This window comes from Watersipora subatra, chromosome 11, assembly GCF_963576615.1.
Source record: "Watersipora subatra chromosome 11, tzWatSuba1.1, whole genome shotgun sequence".
NCBI classification, from domain to species: Eukaryota; Metazoa; Bryozoa; class Gymnolaemata; order Cheilostomatida; family Watersiporidae; genus Watersipora; species Watersipora subatra.
Window position 1 is genome coordinate 35,552,587 of NC_088718.1, and position 18,654 is coordinate 35,571,240.

Sequence of the window (18,654 nt, forward strand, 5' to 3'; positions counted from 1 at the left end):
ATCTAGCTTTCCAAATAAGTTACTCAAATTCATTAGGTAATTATTTACTAACAACACTGGACATTCAGCTAGTATATATAAGTATCAGTGTTTTCTGGACTCTCATTCTGTGTCCAGTTAGGCTATAGCAATAAAGTTATGGCAACTAAAATGAATAAGTTATAATAATAGAAACCCTAATGACATGAAGTCAAAATGTAGAACAGAAGAGATTAAGGAGGGTAAGAAATAGAACATTAGGGATTATGGAAGGGCAGAGAATAGAACACGGGGATTAAGGAAGGAATACATTAGGCCATCTGTTGGAATGCTCATTCAGTACCTTGATTAGACCAAAAGAAGACAACAAAATTCCCAAAGGGGAAACTTAGCTTTTGCAATTGGCTGTGTATTTACTCAGACGTGATTCATGTCTTATCTGGGTTATGAGTGCCTGGCTTGTCCTTAGGTTGTACTTGAAGTTCAAAGTTCAAGGCATACTAGATTACTAGTTGGTATCTGATGAGATGGATAGCAATGGAAAAATAATATCATTAGAAAAGCTCAATTCCGTGTGGATGCCTTTCAATACTGTGTGATCTGCAAGTTGCTGTAAGGAAAGGAACTCCAAACTCAACTAGCATGCTGTTAAACCTGGTCTTAAACTGGCTTTAAAGAAAAACTTACACAAAACTTTAGATTTTATCAGAAAGTATTGGTAATTCTCTAACATTTGTGATTGCTTTTGATATTCGAGGTGATCTGACCTGACCTGATCTGAGGTTGTTCTAAGATTAAAACCGACGAAACCTATTTGTGGTTGAAATGCTCAGAAGAAAAATACACGCAGAAATGACATCACTAGTTGCTATAGTTGATATCGGCTGTTGGTACAAGTTTCAGCGTTATGCATCTCAATTCTGTTGGTCTCTTTGCAACTGTAGATGTCATAATTACACTTTCGCTTGAAATCACGATCAAAAATTATAAAAAAGACCAATGATTTTTGATGAAACCTACTAAACTTGTGTGAGCTCATCCTAAACATGTGAATTTTTTAACATACAGAGTAAAATTCTAGCCAATATATGCCCCTAAAACCCAATCCATTTCCAGCAAACTATGTTCTATGTTTTTTTAAACTTCTGCAGATCAAAGTGAAAAGAGCTTGCAAAAGTAAAACATCGAGTTTTATATATTGTATTGTACAACGAGTTTGCTTCTATGCATTTACCTGTAAGTTTTATTACAGATGTTTTGAGGGTTTTTGAGCTATGGGGCAAATTGGATAAAATACAATGTATTCCAGAAGCAGTATTTGCTCATACGTATGGCAGCGTTAATATACTAATCAAAATCTCAGAATTAGCTTTGTATCAAGAGGATTGACTACATCCGCAAACATCTTTCAACGAGTTTAGCCCAGACAAACTAGCTTATACAATGACCACATCAGGTATACAAGTACACACTTTCGTACTAGCGCCACCATAATATATGTCTTGCGGTTAAGCATTGCTTATGCGAACTTTTTGCAGAGCTCAGCCCTGCTGTGCTATGACGTCAACTTCCTCTGTCAATCTTTATACCATCAACATTCTATGACTGCACTTTATTTTTGTTCTCTTCTGTCAGCGAGATTCTCAGTCCGAGAATATCCCGCTGTTGACGTTATCAGCATGACAAGGCCACCAGTTGCTTCATACTGCAAACGCTAAACAGGTATCATAAACAGCCTGATAGATGTCATCAAGTTAAAATTGTGTACACAACAAGGGAGTAGCCTCAGAACCAAATTCTTGCAGATAATTATGTTAAAGTAGCTTTTACACAGTCACTTAACTACAGTTAAAAATTATAAATTTGTCGTAAAGGTAAACTGTTTGTTTATATAGCGGTATAAACACTTATTTCAGTTCCAAAATTAACTTAATTGATATTGGAATCAAAAATTTCGATAAATGAAATGGTAGTGTCAGTACAATAAACACTGGATACGTCACGATTCAGCTTGCACAGCTTCAGTACTTAGTGGGGTAAAAGATATTCATTGAAAAATTAAAAATTGAAAAAAAAATTAAACACTGACAAAGCAAAAAACACAAATCTCTCTCATACTCTCTAGCCTAACAGTCGCCAGGGTTTGCTGTTTTTCTTGTTCCATTTTCTGAAGTATAAAGGTGCTAAATGTTTGTAACACCTTTCACCATGCCTTTTAAACGCCCTCGACTCTCCAAATTCTTTAGTGAACCTAAGAAAGAGAAGAAAATGCTTACAGTTAATGAAACAGTAACACTATTTGATACGAGTTTATATTACACACATATTCACAGGAATTTGTTCTCAATAGCTATTTATTTTGTAAAATGTGCTGTTTTTGAGATACCAAAGCCAACAGCATTATTTGAGACGCCTCTTGCAATAGGTTAATTGTTTCCAAAATCATTTTGCTTTAAAAATAGCAATTTCTTTTCCAAAGCACTTTTCAAATTATCAAAGCTATTATCAATCGCTTTGATAATTTGAAAATTTTCCAACCTATTTTTGCTTTGAGAATTTTCAAAGAAACGTAATTGCTATTATTAAAGTTATTTCTAAATCGCTTTGATAATAGCAAATAGGTTTCTTGATTTAAGTAACTTGCAACACCTGTTGCTATGGTAATTTCTAGTTTGAAATATGTTTCTTTAGTAAATTAAAAATAATAAAGTAAATAATAACACTAAAATAATATAGGTCCACGAGTTGATGGCTAAATAATTTATCATATGCTTCACGCATGCTTCTGATGAAAAGTTTAGTTTATGGTTTATTGAGAAGAGGTAGAACTGTGCTAAACCTTCCCACACAGTCTTGCGTTTCATAACTAGTTATGACAATATTAATGTACATGTATCAAATCATGGTTCATGGGCGGTATGAGAAGGCTTTGATGTACCATGCTTTCTCGTCTCGGCGATGCTTATTTTTTGTAACTAAGTATGACAGATAGCAATCAGATTCAGAGCACTTCATAAGGATCATCGTCAGATGGCGCAGGGTTATTATTCGTGTATCTACCTAATGAATGTTGACATCTGGTCAAAATTGAGGATTTACCTTCTATAAATAGTTCCATCACAGCGCAACCACACAAGTGGATAGTGGCAACAGAAGCAATCTATAAGCATGCCATGATTTACTTGCGGGTCACGGTTTTCTTTATATCAATGTTATCGGGATATTTTGTTTTGAGCAAAACAATATATTCAGCAAACTTCATAAGGATCATGGTCAGATGGCGCAGCGTTATTGTTCGTGTATCTACCTAATGAATGTTGACATCTGGTCAAAATTGAGGATTCACCTTCTATAAATAGTTCCATCACAGCGCAACCACACAAGTGGATATTGGCAACAGAAGCAATCTATAAGCATGCCATGATTTACTTGCGGGTTATGGTTTTCCTTATATCAATGTTACCATGATATTTTGTTTTGAGCAATAACTTTGATGTTGAAAAAAATTGTCAGTTTTAGAGGACAAAAAACTTGCGACATAAGCTTCAAGCAGTGACATAAGGTGGGTGTTTTTTTGACAAAAGGCAGATTTATAAATTACGATGTCAATGCTGACGATTAGCCAGTGCCTGAACTGGAGATGAAAGCGCTTTTGTTGGCCGCCCTCCTTATAGATTTCCCCATAAAGTCGCCATGCTATGTTGTTATGGTTACCCAACAAGGCAGATCATTATAATGAATAGCCAAAGTGGATTCTACAAATACAGACAAAGTTTGCGTCATATTTATATGTGCCAGACTAAATTTAGAGCAGTGGTTATAGAATTATACAAATCGGCGTGTGAGGACATCTTGTGGAGTGTGCTAGCAAAAAATGCTCAATTTCCACAAGAAGGAAATTTTAAAACTCTCCGCAAAACTCAATTATTCTGTAAGTGACCTGTTTAAAACTTAACAATTAACACATTCTCTGCTCTTTAGTTTTAAATGATATTGAAATTCTTCAGTTAAAAAATGAGCAATTTTAATATATTTATAGAGCATCACACTGTTTTAGGATAATATTTTGCTAAGATTACGAATCTATCAATTTTTACAACTTGAAAATTTTGATAAACTCTAGCATTTGGTTGAAATTACACAAAAATATTATTACAACTTCATTCTGTAATGCTGTCTGCTGCTATTAATGCAATGAAAATTTGTGCTGTCAGTTAACCTTTAACGATGCGAAAGTTTTGATAAAGTTTTGTTAACTTGGCTAAAAACTATCAAAAGGGCAAACCGTTAAATTTTTTAAAGGTAGCTTGCGAGCGGAAAAATACTTTTCTTGTTTATTGGTAAAACTAAGATAACAGCTGTATGTATATCTTTATTGGCATTGATAATATTCAACAAAATGATGTTTTTCGTTACATGCAAAAAAGAAAACAAAAAAATGAAAAGACAGAAGTGAAGAATTATTATGTGAGTTGAACAGAACTGCTTAAAATGTTGTAATCTAATAGTATTGTGAAGGAGTTGGGAGAGTGTATTGTAGACTATAATAACTATTAGTTACTACTAACCCTAAAAGTTAGTCTCTATTTTTACATATAGAATTATAGACGATCGTTCGCATTGCACCTGTCTTATTGGTTAATTCGTTTAAAAATGAACGAAATTAAAAAAAAACAATATTAATTTAATAGCATCTAGAAAAATACTAGAGAAAATTGTTCCCAACATATAGGCCGATTGACAATCAACACAGACATTGTTGCATAACCGCAAAACATCAGCAAAAAGCCTCAGCATTGCTTACTTATACAGGTAGCTGTCACCCAAGTGATGTTTGATTACTTGGATATAAACATTAGTTAGAAGAGACATCATTCTATGTAGCTAGCCTTCCCACAGGCTACATAAACTGATGTGGAAGGGAGACTCTGGGCTTTCTACCTACGAGCTAAATCGGCCGCAGAAGAAGGGAGTCTTTTTGTATCAGGTCTAAACTGAAATTCACCAAGTTTTAACAATTTGATAGCACATACAATGGCAACATTTGCAGCCAACAAATCAAACTTACTTTTGAATGCAACAGGATGTTTGTGTGAGTACAAAGAGCCACAACTAATATGCCAGATAAAGTTGCCTGTTGACGGCTTAAATAAAAGGGAAGACAAGTCATAAGTTATAAGCTTTCATTTTACAATGCAAAATGCTTGTTTTGACGTTCACCCGATTGAAACCTATTGTCAGTTTTGAATGATAGAAATGCTGACAGACAAACAAGAAATTATAAGAAAGTGTGCCAAATAGTTTTGTCACAGTTTAAATTAGTCTACGTTCGCAGGCACTTGATAGGTCTTCTGATAATGGCTGCAGCACCTTAATAACATGAGGCAATATTTAAACAACTGTACAGTTTGGGTGTTAGGTAAATGAGTCGCGAACTACCTTATGTCTATCATAAAGCTCTGAAGGGTGATATTATACAAGGACAATCTTGGGTAAAGCCTTCTAAGAGCAGTACCAAAAAGAAGCATTCCAAGAATAGAACCTTGAATAGAGCATTTCAGCACAGCCCTTGGGTGAAGCAGTCCAAAAGCAGCACCAAAAGTAAAGCACTCCAAGAACAGAACCTTGAGTAAAGCGCTCTAAAACAGCAACTTGGGTAAAGTGGTCCAGAACAGCACCTTGGGTAAAGCATTCCAGAACAGCACCTTGAGTAAAGCACTCCAGAACAGAACCTTGGGTAAAGCACTATAGAACAGCACCTTAGGTAAAGCACTCCAGAACAGCACCTTGGCTAAAGCATTCCAGAACAATACCTTGACTAAGGCACTATAGAACAGCACTTTTGGTAAAGCACTTCAGAACAGAACCTTTAGTTAGGCACTCCAGAACAGCACCTTGAGTAAAGTACTCCAAAACCGAGCCTTGAGTTGAGCACTTCAGAACAGCACCTTGGGTAAAGCATTCCAGAACAGAACCCTGGGTACAGCATTCCAGAACAGCACCTTAGGTAAAGCACTCCGGAACGACACCTTAGGTAAAGCACTCCGGAACAGCACCTTGGGTAAAGCACTCCAGAACAGAACCCTGGGTACAGCATTCCATAACAGCACCTTAGGTAAAACACTCCGGAACAACACCTTAGGTAAAGCACTCCAGAACAGCACCTTAGGTAAAGCACTCCGAAACAGCACCTTGGGTAAAGCATTCCAGAACAGCACCTTAGGTAAAGCACTCCAAAACAGCACCTTGGGTAAAGGACTCCAGGACAGCACCTTGAGTAAAGCACTCCAGAACAGCTCTTTAGGTAAAGCACTCCAATACAGCACCTTGAGTAAAGCACTCTTGAATAGCACCTTGGGTAAAGTACTCCAAAACAGCACCTTGGGTAAAGGACTCCAGGACAGCACCTTGAGTAAAGCACTCCAGAACAGCACCTTAGGTAAAGCACTCCAATACAGCACCTTGATTAAGGCACTATAGAACAGCACCTTGGGTAAAGGACTCCAGGACAGCACCTTGAGTAAAGCACTCCAGAACAGCACCTTAGGTAAAGCACTCCAATACAGCACCTTGATTAAGGCACTATAGAACAGCACCTTGGGTAAAGGACTCCAGGACAGCACCTTGGGTAAAGCACTCCGATACAGCACCTTGAGTAAAGCACTCTTGAATAGCACCTTGGGTAAAGCACTCCAGAACAGCCCCTTGAGTAAAGCACTCCAGAACAGCACCTTGGGTAAAGCACGCCTAAAGCAGTCTCATGACCTTCAAACATGCAAAAGTGATTTCAGGCAATAAAAAATTTCTTAACACCCTCTTTTGCCATTAAAAAACCGGCAAATTAGTAGGCCATCGCAATTAATATTATGGTTTCAGCTTGACAGAAAGAATGATTCACTGTGTAATCAACACAGACAACTTTAGTGTATTCACCTGTTGCTGCTTCGCAGGCAGAATCTCAGTAAATAAAAATTGATAATTGGAGCGAGCTGTGGTTAGTCAAAGACTTTTCGTTTGTAACAATTCTAGAAGAGTATGTTTCATCTTTAGTCTCCAGCGTAATGATTTTTACTCGAACCTAAATAACTTTATAATTCTTTTGCCACTTGCTTGAAAATCTGGCAAAAAATTGGCATCTTTCAACCCTGAGTATTTTAGATAGAACGCAGTAAGGTTTATCATATCAAGCAAACCTTTCTTTAAAGGCCTATATAATACTGTAACAACCAACTTTGGTAGTAGATTTTGATAAGATGACTAGCGTTGTATCAATAAATTATGCGACTTCAACAAGTGACTCCAGTCAGATCATACAGACCACTGCATATTTTGTAGTTAACTAGTACGCAGAGCTATTTCTTCAACTTGTTCATGCTTATGACGTGGCCACTTGGCAATTGAAATAAACCTTTCAAAGTTGAAAGATTCAACTTGGAGAAGCAGTCAAAGTCCAAAAGCTTCCAACCAAAGGACACAATTTGGTTTGGCTAACTGCAAGCAAAGCTAATGCTTTATAAGACAATATCTTATTAGCAATCACAATAATTATTTTATTTCATGTGAAACTAACAGTTATATGGTGATTCAAATTGTAATTATTGTAATAATAACTGTAACAAGTATTGCTCATGGAAGTGTAAACAGTACAAACTAGTGAGTTCCAAAGTGAGCTCTGAAAGTGATCGATGCATCAGCTTACATCTATGACTGAGCAGAAGGCTAGATCGAATAAAATCTGACAAAAACGACATTCTTTCTCAAAAAAAAAACAAAATTGATAGGCGAAATGTCAGAGTGGCACTTGATTGCTGTGCCATACTGCGAGACCTTCAAGCAAAAGCGAAAAAGATGACCCATGTGAGCCTGCTTTTGTACAAAAACATAAGCTGTGGAGCTGCACACTATAATAATTAAATACTGCATGTTCCTTCATACACGTGAACGGATGGATGGTGAAGTCCCTTTTCACATAATGCAGCCCACTTGTTTACAAGCAGAATCAATAGCCTATACATCCTACAATTTGGCATCAAACCAAAGAACTTTTGAAGCGAAAGAAAAGGCTTGTACGCTATTCAATAGGTTGCAAGGATGGAATGGCATAACAGGAACTGAAGAACAAAAAGCTGACCACACAGTTTGATGCACCGACGAATGTCAGCGAGCTAACTCGACCTTGTTTACCTAATGCATTCAGTTTGGCACAAGGGAGTACAAAGCTGTTAAGCAGAATTTTATTATGGTTACCTGGAACTACTAGGTGTGACTTACTAGGAACTGAACTGCGATAGACGTGTCATATGGTATTGAAGTCCCCAAGAGCATCATCAAGCACCTGCGAGTACTCAACTGTCATTGTCGTAACTTTAACTTGTGCTCTCAAAGTACAACTTGCAAGCTCTATCATGTGTCACGCCTGAGTGCCAAACCATTTACAATTTAAGATGAAATTGCCTAATATACGCTATACAACTTTTAATTTTTTAGAGAAAGTCCTCTACTATGACAAGGAAGAGTTGGAAGTACAGATGATACTAGTAAAATGAAAGGAATATAGCTATCGGACAGAATGTCCCACGATTGATGACTGAAATCCAGTTCTATTGACTGGAAATATGACCAATTCACTGAAGATATGCCAATATTGCAGAAAAAACAAATAGGAATGACTACATAGCCGTAAAGTTATAGCAACAATGCTAGCTGTGACGTAGGAGCTAAAAAGTGTCATGCCGTTGCTGTCAGAGCGATGAAGTGAGATCAGCAAGCACTGTACTGCAACCCCTTCAGGATAAAGAACTATTATTACACAGGAAACGAAGAACCACAATGTTTTTCTAGATGTACTACTCAACTAGTATTTTCAGGACAATTGATCGGTCGAAGAGGAGCAAGCCAAATAGCCAGTGAGATGAATGCTTGGTCAACAAAGTTTACCTTAGACCAATAAGAGAACTTGTTATATTAAGAGGATTTATGACCCTCTCTATTGACCGCTTTTTAGCAAACTTTGGAAGCAATCGATGAAATTTTTGTGATCATTTTATAAACAAGTGTTTGTTTCTAGAACAAATTAACGATTGTCTTTTATCACACTAACAACCATTAGAAAAAGGGCAGACAACTCACCATACATCATTTTGACAAAGCTTGTCTCAAACTTAAATTTGTATGGTTTTTGTGAGCATGTCACAACTTTCTTGCTATGTTTTTCAGATGATGATTTAGACTTGGGCCCATTTTTCATATCTTTATTGATAGCCTCTATTCTTGTCTCTATCGATTTCTATACATTTTAGCTCGTCTGCAACAACAGCTCCTACATCTCCTACTCTTGAAGGTCTGGCTAGAAGCTCACGAAATATGTTGTTTACTTGGGCATTGCGCAGGCAACGTGTCGAAAACGTGTTGTATCAAAACGATCGAGTTGGTCTCAGTCGGTAAAAAGAAAACTAGTGTGTGATTTGCTGAAACCTTCGATTATAATCAACATAATCCGAACTCTATTTTTATTCATTGTCAACACAAGCTAGTTTTATCTAAGATCTAAAGGCTTCAGGCTATCTAGCTTTATCTAAGATTCGCTTTTGAATGCTAGTGATTACAGGGCTCCAGGCAAGCAATGACAGAGAGTCCGGAGATAATGTTTTCTGGTTAAAAACGCGCCCCTTAAAAATATAAAGATTGATGTGAAGCGTCATTGCAACTTACGTCATTTGCATCGTAAGCGATGTGAATGATTGTGAACTAGTTTATAGCACGCAGTGGATGAATACGCTTTGTTATGACTGCCTCCCTATGTTTCAGTGATACGCCATATTCGTTGCATACACCCATCTTATTAAAATTTACTTTAATTTACGTGGTAAAAAACTGTTTTTTCCTTTTTCTAATAAAGGACGTTTTCATATTGTTTGTTACATTTTATTATAGTACAATAATTTACAATGCGGTGCATATAATGTAATTTATTCATATTGCGACTTACACGGAAATTCAAGTTACACCGTGTCTTAAGAACGATTCAAAGTTGTATGTCAAGCACCCCTCTATTCATATATGGACAAAGATATTCTCCCGCGTGACAAATAATTATATAAAAACAAGTTGCAACTGTACATTAAACCTTTCAGATAATTCTTTAGGTAATCAAATCTGTAGAGATAATGTAGGCCCAGGACCTACATTATTGACCCCCATCATGAGCCCCTACAAAGGTAAGAACACAGCTAAATAACACAGTCAAAAGGACTTTTGCTCCCTGACAAGAGCTGCAAGAAAAATAAGTAAGCAAATTCGAAAAACAACAAAAACATAAGAATTGTGATTTCTTGAGGTTTATTCACGATTGTCTCCCGATGTCTATTATGAATGTTATTTAAAATGGAAAGACTAAATATAGGCCAAGATTATGGTTATATGATTGCATTATTATTGTTATCATTATTATTATTGCATGATGGGTTTGTGATGGAATCAGATAGCAGTTGCTGGTAGTGCCTTTATGAATTGCATAATGAATTTTGTGTCCTTGTCTGTTTCATGTCTGTGTATTTGTGTGGTTTGGGGGCAGTCAGAGTTTAACAAAGTTTATTTCAGCAAGGAATAAAGACGATGTAAACACGACGATCTTTTAGACTTATATGAACATTTACATTAAAGAGCACTTTACACATTAGATTCACATTTTTAATAGACATACAAAGCAATGTTCATGAGAGCACAAAAGGTGCAAACTAGTGGGTTCCCAGGCTAATTTAGAATCTCTACCTCTAGCTTGCATGACAATAAGCGATACATCAACCTACATTTATGACTTAACAGAAGGCTATATTTAAGTGAACCTGACAGCAACGATGCTCTTTTTAGGGAGGAAGAAACCTTTGATATGATAGATGTCACAGTGGCACTTCCAAAAACAGAACCAAAAATGTTTTTAAAAAGGTAATTGTTTAATCCAGATAAATGTTTTTGGAAAGGTAATTTTTTAATCCATATACATTTCGTTTGACAAAATTAAAAACTAAAAGATTGCAATGAGGCCTTTTTAATTCATTTTAAGATTATATAATTAGCAACCAGGAATGAAAAAAACAGCATGTTCAAATGTAGGGGTTCTCTACCTATGTTCCATGCAATAGAGCTGCCTTCAGATACCCTACGCACACGCTCTATGAACTAAGTCTCCATACAGTCATGGTGTTGTGACGCACCCACATATGCCATCGTGGAAACAGTTGTGCTGCTCTCATTCAGTGTCACAGTTTTCAAGCGAAACACTTGTATGATGCACCATCTTTGTGCAATGGAAACTACCTTGGCGACCAAACGTGTCACACTTACGTGTGCGCATAGGTCTTGCTTTCCAGCTGCTTCATATGCAGACATAAGCCTTGACATAAAGCGTCAGACAACCATCGCTCTACTATACCGCCCTATAGCAACATGATCTGCTTGCCGACCCATGCTTTTCAGCACTGGCACACCCCTTCGCCATCTGCGTTACCGCTAGATGGAAACTTAGTAATAGATGTACGGGCCAAAATTTTAAAATCACATATCTCTTGAAAATCGGTATACGATTAGCATTCTTTGGTATCACATGCATAAGGGTGCATACAACACTGATTGTGTTCAGAACATCTAGCAAGGTTAACAACCAATGTACTCATTTTTACACATTTCCTACGAGAGATTAAAAATACATGTACTCAAGAAGTGCCTCGCACAACACAATCTCTTTGCAAGTTTTGTAAATATGGCACCACAAGCCATTCTCTGAGACCAGTGTGGGTCACGTGTACCAAACTAAAGAATTAATTCACACTTGATAGCTAAAAGCCAAATGTGAAGCTGTTTGCCAAGGATGTCACTTGAAATCATTTTATATCTGCCAGCTCTTGCTTTGAACATGCTTATTGACTTCGGTGGGCAACAAAACACTGAATCAACCTACAAACTGACTGCCTTTGTTTGGTTGACGAACCCTTATATCTTCTAAAATACTTTGGAAAACCAATGGATGGTGAAAGTTGATGGTTATTTTGTTTTCCCTCTTGTGGTCCATAGAACATACTACTGTTAGTGCACCTAAATAAATACAAAAACTGTGAATATATGTCAGTGATGAGATATTTGAGTTTGATCCGCCTTCATATTACGGTTAAGATAAATCTGGTTTTAATCAGTATTTCAATGACTCGTATATGGTTTGGAGTTGTGTCTATGTTGAATTAGAAACCGTCACATCTGAACGCAAAAGACACCATTTCACTTAACCAAATTTGTGCGAAAGCATTCGTTGTGAGAAAGCGAATCTACTTCTATAAAGTTTTTGTTTTGAGAGATATATTGTGAGTCTCAGAAAGATCTATGTAGTGCAACTCCAAATCATTCAAACGGCAGGGTGTGAATTTGTCGGCAGCAGGCAACTCCGAACCCATTCGAAGCATGGAAACTGATTGTTACCACTTATTTGTTGTAATGCCAGTTACAACAACCATTTCTAGGTGAGAATTTTAGTGTGTTCAGAAAAGCAGGGAGGAAGTTCAAGTATCCACGACAACAGCAATCAGTCTTACCAATTAAACTACTCACGCAATCATTTCAGATGACCTCTGTATGACCTTTGAATAGCTAATGCAATCTGAGAGAGGAAGTTGTAAACTGTACTTCAAGCTTTCTGGTGAATAAACAAGTAGTTTGCTGATCAAACACTAAAATTATATATTATTTACAATAAAGTGTATTATCCTATCACGAAAATATAATCCAAAGATAAATTAACTTTAATACTAAAGAGCACATTTAACTTTGCCTAAAGGAAACGCGGTTAAAGATATACAGTCGACAAGTGTGTAATGAAACCAACATTAAAAGGGCAATCCATAGAACCTATCGATCCAGGTACAGGTAAATAAGCTATGAGATTGAATTCTAAAATACCAAAAGACAGGCGTACTTTCGCAAATCTAAATATACTAATGATTGAAATGCATACAGATCACCAAAATCAAAGATCAGAAGATAAATTAAATAACTAAATCAACTGCAACAAACAAAGTACTCATACAACAGCTAAAATAATCTGCTACAGTAAATGGAGTATAGAACGATCTATTAAATAACATTCGAGTTATGTACCAAGAGTGAACAACTCTAAGACAGATGAACACAGACGCGAACACAGTTGCCTGACGGGACTGGAACAACGTAGCAGTTTTGTCACAGGGTAAAACTGACGGCGCAGAAAGAGCAGTAAAAATTTCAAATCATCAACGTTAAAACTAACAGACAGAAAACTAAATGCAAAACAGCCTTATCGGCATTTTCAGGTATTTCTGCCTAATCTGCACAAACATTCGCATAAAAATAGCATCTTAGAGCCAAAGACAACCGTCTAGACAATGACATTGTCGCTAAAAATGAATGCACGAAAAAAAGGGCATCCAACCAGTCAATGCTTACAACGAGGAAAAAGGAAACATATACATCTAGTTACACTAAAAGAGAAAAGCTGACGCCCAGCAGAAAGAGGATGGCACAAAGACTAGTGCAGGTAAACTAACATACGAACTTAAAGCTTCATTAGAGAGAAACGAATATATCCAGTAGAAACAGTAACAGATGCCTGCAACCATCGTGAGACACAAGCTTACAAAATTCCCATTGCCATAGACCGAACTCGCGAGTCATTGAGCGCATCTATGAGTTTAGTGTCACCCCGGCCCCTTGTAAAAAGCTACTGATAAACATGGACTTCTTCTGCTCCAGCAGTTGTTTTTCAGCTTTAGTATGAGTTCTGGTATCATGAGTTCTGATAAGAACAGGTCCAAAGACGCTTCCTAAAAGTACAATGGACCCTTTACTAAACCTCGATTGTCTCATGTAGCAACAAATAAAATGAAAAGCTATCAACTTTGCCGACATTTTAAATGTCCTGTAACATGTTCAAGTTTTCTTTATTCTAGTAATGAGTGAAAAATGTCCTTGAACCTAACCTTACATACTCCCAAACAACTATACAACAGTTTAAAATAAAACCAAATATAAATTAATCTCAATTATAAATTAGACAGCTATAAAGAAGCCAGTAACAATAGATTAACCTATTCATTGTTTCATTATTCATTGAAGTAAACATGGCCGGTTTCCACCCGACAGAATCCTTGAAAAGTGTACACCCAGAAAACCATATATAGCCTCCCACACATATCTACTCCTTGAAATGGATTTTCTGAGTTCAAAGTCAGCTAAGCAGATGAGACAAAACTCTCATTCTTGTAATAGTCGTAGAATAAGACTATTCGGTGTACAACAGTTTAAAATGAATTGTAATATTTATTTGCATATCTCAGAGTTGAAAACTTTAAATTAATAGTAAAACAACTAATTGCTAGCAAAAGAATCAAAACTAGTTTTTTCATTTCATGTCAATTACATAATCAAACAGCAGTTATATTCTCAAGGGCAAGGGGTCATGAATGAGTATCGTGAGTTTGGATAGAAAATGGAAAATTTGATACCAGCAAAATCAATTGAAGACTTACAAATAGCTAACATTAGGCCACTAGCAGAATTGTGCTCTCACAGTTATTTGTATATTGAATTCATAGATCTATCCAGAAAACCGTCTGATCACTAGCAGGAAAACAGGTTATGTTCAGTCCAAACTTATAAGACTTAACATGTTGAAACATACCAACCGAAGCAGGATTAGAATGGAAAACAGGTAGCATGGTGAGAACCAACTACTAACCCAAACTAAAGCAAAAGATTTATTAAGACATTCATCTTCATTGTTGAGCTTATAAATATATTCTTGGCTGCTTCGCTGCCATTTCTTTTCATTGATCGGCAGAATGATAGTTGTAAAAAAGCAAGCAAAACAAACGACACCGCGGGTGTAGCGCAGTAATAATGACTACATCCAACGTCATAATTAGCCTTACAAAATTAAATGGCCTCCACGCATCTCCTTGTAACAATATTTTCCGCAGTTCCTAAAAAAGGAAATTTTTATGGCAATATTTTTAAGCAGACGGATTCAAAGACTCACCTAAAATGTTTGCATCCAGGTAGTTATCCTCGGCGTATTTGAGAAGCTCCAACATGAATTCTATCAAATACTCAAAGACTTTCTTGTGGGCCGGAGGGAGACGAGTCACAACCTGTAGACAAAACGACGCGAGATTTACAGCTTATACCTTGTGCGATGGCTAGTTTTCCTAAACAGGTGAAACTATTTTCTGCCAAGAATAGCCGTGTGCTCCGGAATTCACTCATTGCTGAAATTGACTAACCCAAATAAGATGGCCAGGTTTTAGGTTTAGCGCTTGCCATCTACATATAACCGTTTAGATGTTCTTGTTTCCTGAATACTTCTCACCATCCAGCCAAAAATATGAAACCATTCAAAAGAATGTTTAGCCAATTGAAAAGAAAAAACTATTTGCATAGCTTAACAAATATCACTACTAGCACCCTTGCAGTCCAGGGAGCTGTGAGAGATCGTCAGAGTGCCAATACATGACAGTATATGCACAATTATTCAGAAACCCTGGAAGGTGATCGATGGGTGCGGGTGTTAGAGTGTCGGACTACCAAGCTGAAGGTTGCGAGTTCGATATCCAAGCGATGCAATCTTTTTTCTAGCCTCCAACTGTGGCTTTGGACAGACGGACAGACACTGGTCTTATTAAAGTAAAGAAAATTATAATAGTAAAGAAGATTAGATGTATGTCCAAAGTTAGGTCGATCTTCTGAACGACTGATTATGCTAAAAGTAAAATTGTGATATTTATCGATTGATGAATGAAACTTTAGTAAGGTCACTTTGTTTAATCAAGTAGGATACGATTGCTTCTATTCAGTGACAAATGCATTTGTGATAACTGGAGTGGTTATGCCAGCGCCGTGTCAAGGTTGTTAGCACGGGTTCAAAAATTCTGAAAACGAGTGTTTTCATCTGGTCAATTATTTTTTCAGTTTCATCGATTACGAAAAAAAATCTTGTTACCTGAAATTTCCCATAGCCATATTACCTCTTTGCAAAGTTACAACTAAGTTTAGGCTACTATTGAATCAATTATTCAACATCAAACTTCTTTCCTAACAGAACAAACCATTAAGATTATATTGTCATGACTGCATTGACCCAGATTCTATCTAACTTTGCTGCTGGAACGTCTGTACACGACAATATTTTCACTAATCTTTGAATTCGCTACGTGGATGCAACCATTTTTTATTGAGAGGACTTTTATTATGATATGGTTCTTAAGTGCCATTCTAGTCGCGACACACAAATTGTGATGTTGAAGGGTCTTGACCACCATGAACAAGTGGAATCGATATAATGGTGTGGCTACACATGTTGATGTTCCAAGACCATGGTGTTCATTAAGTGGCAGCATTTCACGTTTCAGTCACTATGGAGGCTAACAATGGATGTTGTTTTTTTTTGAGCTAACACTATTGCTAATAATATACACTTGGGTGATAGGTAGGTCAATGATGTTATGCGTTCATTTGTTATTTTGGTCACAAAAATAATTTCCATGATAAATAATTATAACCAATAACTTGAAGAAGTGGACTCGATGATAACAATTTAGCCAAATGCGAAAAAGGCAACATCCTGAGCAAAATGCTGACCGAAGCCACCACTTGAAACATCCATCTTAAAACTGAGTGACTGCTTCATACATCATTGCAATATAAATGTGATCTATATTAATATTTAAAATGTAAAAAAACTGACAGATAAAAAAAAATTCAATTACCATAATTGGCTTCAGTTAATAAGCCAAATTTCAATGTGATAGTTTTAAAGCCTTTGAAAAGCCTCCTAATCTCACTTTTAGCCTGTAATTAGATATATAAATAGTAAAACGAACTACTTACGTCCACGGCAGCGACCCTTTCAGAGGAAGCAGAAAGAGCATCATCATACAGTGAGTAAGGTATGACAGGCTCCCTTAATGAGTCTAAGAAAATGAGTAGGGCCTCTGCTATAGAGTGAATGGAACCAGCTGTGAGTGACAGGAGTCAAGGAAAGTTCACTTTTGCATGAAATGAAAACTATTGATCTCAGTAATGTCTTTTAACAAGACTTTTCTCAAATGCATTGTCTACCAGAAAGCTGAAGGAAATTTAAAAAAGAAACTGGAGATTTGCATAAACATTTAAATATTAATCTTTATGAAACCAGATTGGATCTACAGCGACCTCTTGTTTCTATTTGTGGTTTTTGCACTGCTGATCTCCTTACTGACCAATCATCTATCATGTTACTGTGAGGAGTTTCAAACCAGATAATCATAACTTCCAATCCAAAGAAAACTTTTCTTTCTGTCATACAGTTTTACTGTGTAAAACTTTTACAAAAAATCTGTACGAATGAAAAAAGGAGCTACTCTTCAAAAACTATAAGCAATGTCAGTTAAAATCGACGAAAACAAGATGACGAATTGTTATCTGGAGCTAATAGCAACCATCCAAGACTAAATGCCAAAAGAACAAACTGATTTAACCCTTTGAACCTAACGGCCGGAATACCGGCATTCACATGGCTCTGTTTACAAATGCTTTCTAAGTAACAGCGTAAACCAATCAAATTAATTCTTGCACAAGTTATTAGACCAGAAACTTCACTTCCATTTTTAACTGCTTTCAAATATCTTTATCTACTTCTTTCTATAATAACAGCTTTTATTGGAGCGATATCACGAAAAAAATCCAACTCGTTTGTTGATGGGTCATGGATGATTGTATTATAGTATTATTATTGACCATGGTATTATTATATGGTCAAGAATTGTATGACACCAGCTATAATTATCCAGATTATTTCAAGTCATGAAACAATGATGAACGTGTACTCAATGAATATGATACTGCTGCAGAGATTTTTAAGTTTTAAAAATTGTATGAATGTTTGTGGTTTTAGCCCGAAGAGCTGTGAAACAATTTTTTTTATTTGGTGACAGTTGCTGTGTGTTGCTGGACTTTTTTACCAGTGTTTTACCAAACATCATTGTATTATGCGCATATTCAGATATATTTATTAAAAGTTTACAAACTTTCGATCATTGGACAAATTGCCCAAGGATACTGACACACATTGACAAGGATGGCCAGGGTTTAAAGTGTTAACAGAAGAGGATTTGGTCAACCTAAGGTGATTCGAATGTATAAGTATGCATCTTAAAGTTGACTGGTGAAGCGTACTTGTTGTATCAATACTTTAAGCTAACAAATAAACTAAATTGCATGTACATGTAATCAATATAAATAAATCCCATTCAGTCATTGTGTGTGTCCGTCTGTTAGTCCACATAAACGCTGAGTTTTGACACTTTTAAACCAAGTTTGTCCAAACTTCGCATGCATGAAATGCTCGCTAAAAATATTTGGTTTCTAAACTCTGTCTGGTTCCTGAGAACCAGCCTCTTGAGCACCCACCTAAGGGCTCTCTGATCGAAAACGAAAGAAATCCCGTACTTATCCAGCGTTATTATTATAACGGTGTTACATGTTATATTAGATTAGAAGCTTGTCTAACATAATCACAACAATATAAACTACTTTCAATCTGTTCAAGCAACACAAAACGTCCGCCCAATACCCTACTGCTAATGTTGATAGTTAGACTATCTAAACTACTATCTGTTA

The 18,654-nt window shown here is 36.5% G+C and overlaps 1 protein-coding gene and 1 long non-coding RNA gene across 3 annotated transcripts in view; both read right to left on the reverse strand.

Annotated features, from left to right (window-relative positions):
- Positions 1-1,848: 1,848 nt before the first annotated feature.
- On the reverse strand, positions 1,849-8,350 carry LOC137408726 (uncharacterized). The gene is made up of 2 exons (XR_010980122.1): positions 8,251-8,350; positions 1,849-2,230 (listed from the first exon to the last, which is right to left on the reverse strand). It is a non-coding gene; the product is annotated as an uncharacterized lncRNA (long non-coding RNA).
- A 4,338-nt stretch (positions 8,351-12,688) lies between these two features.
- The window catches only part of LOC137408276 (inositol polyphosphate 5-phosphatase OCRL-like), a 71,805-nt gene continuing 65,839 nt past the window's right edge, over positions 12,689-18,654 (reverse strand). Inside the window, exons 18-20 of one of the 2 annotated variants that reach the window (XM_068094731.1) lie at positions 16,885-17,012; positions 15,038-15,149; positions 12,689-13,823 (exon numbers count right to left, since the gene is read on the reverse strand). In XM_068094731.1, the coding sequence (XP_067950832.1) occupies positions 13,684-13,823; positions 15,038-15,149; positions 16,885-17,012 (380 nt within the window). In that variant the 3' untranslated portion in view covers positions 12,689-13,683. Of the gene's footprint in view, positions 13,824-15,037; positions 15,150-16,884; positions 17,062-18,654 lie in introns of those variants that run through there. The other variant, XM_068094733.1, reaches the window with a different exon arrangement.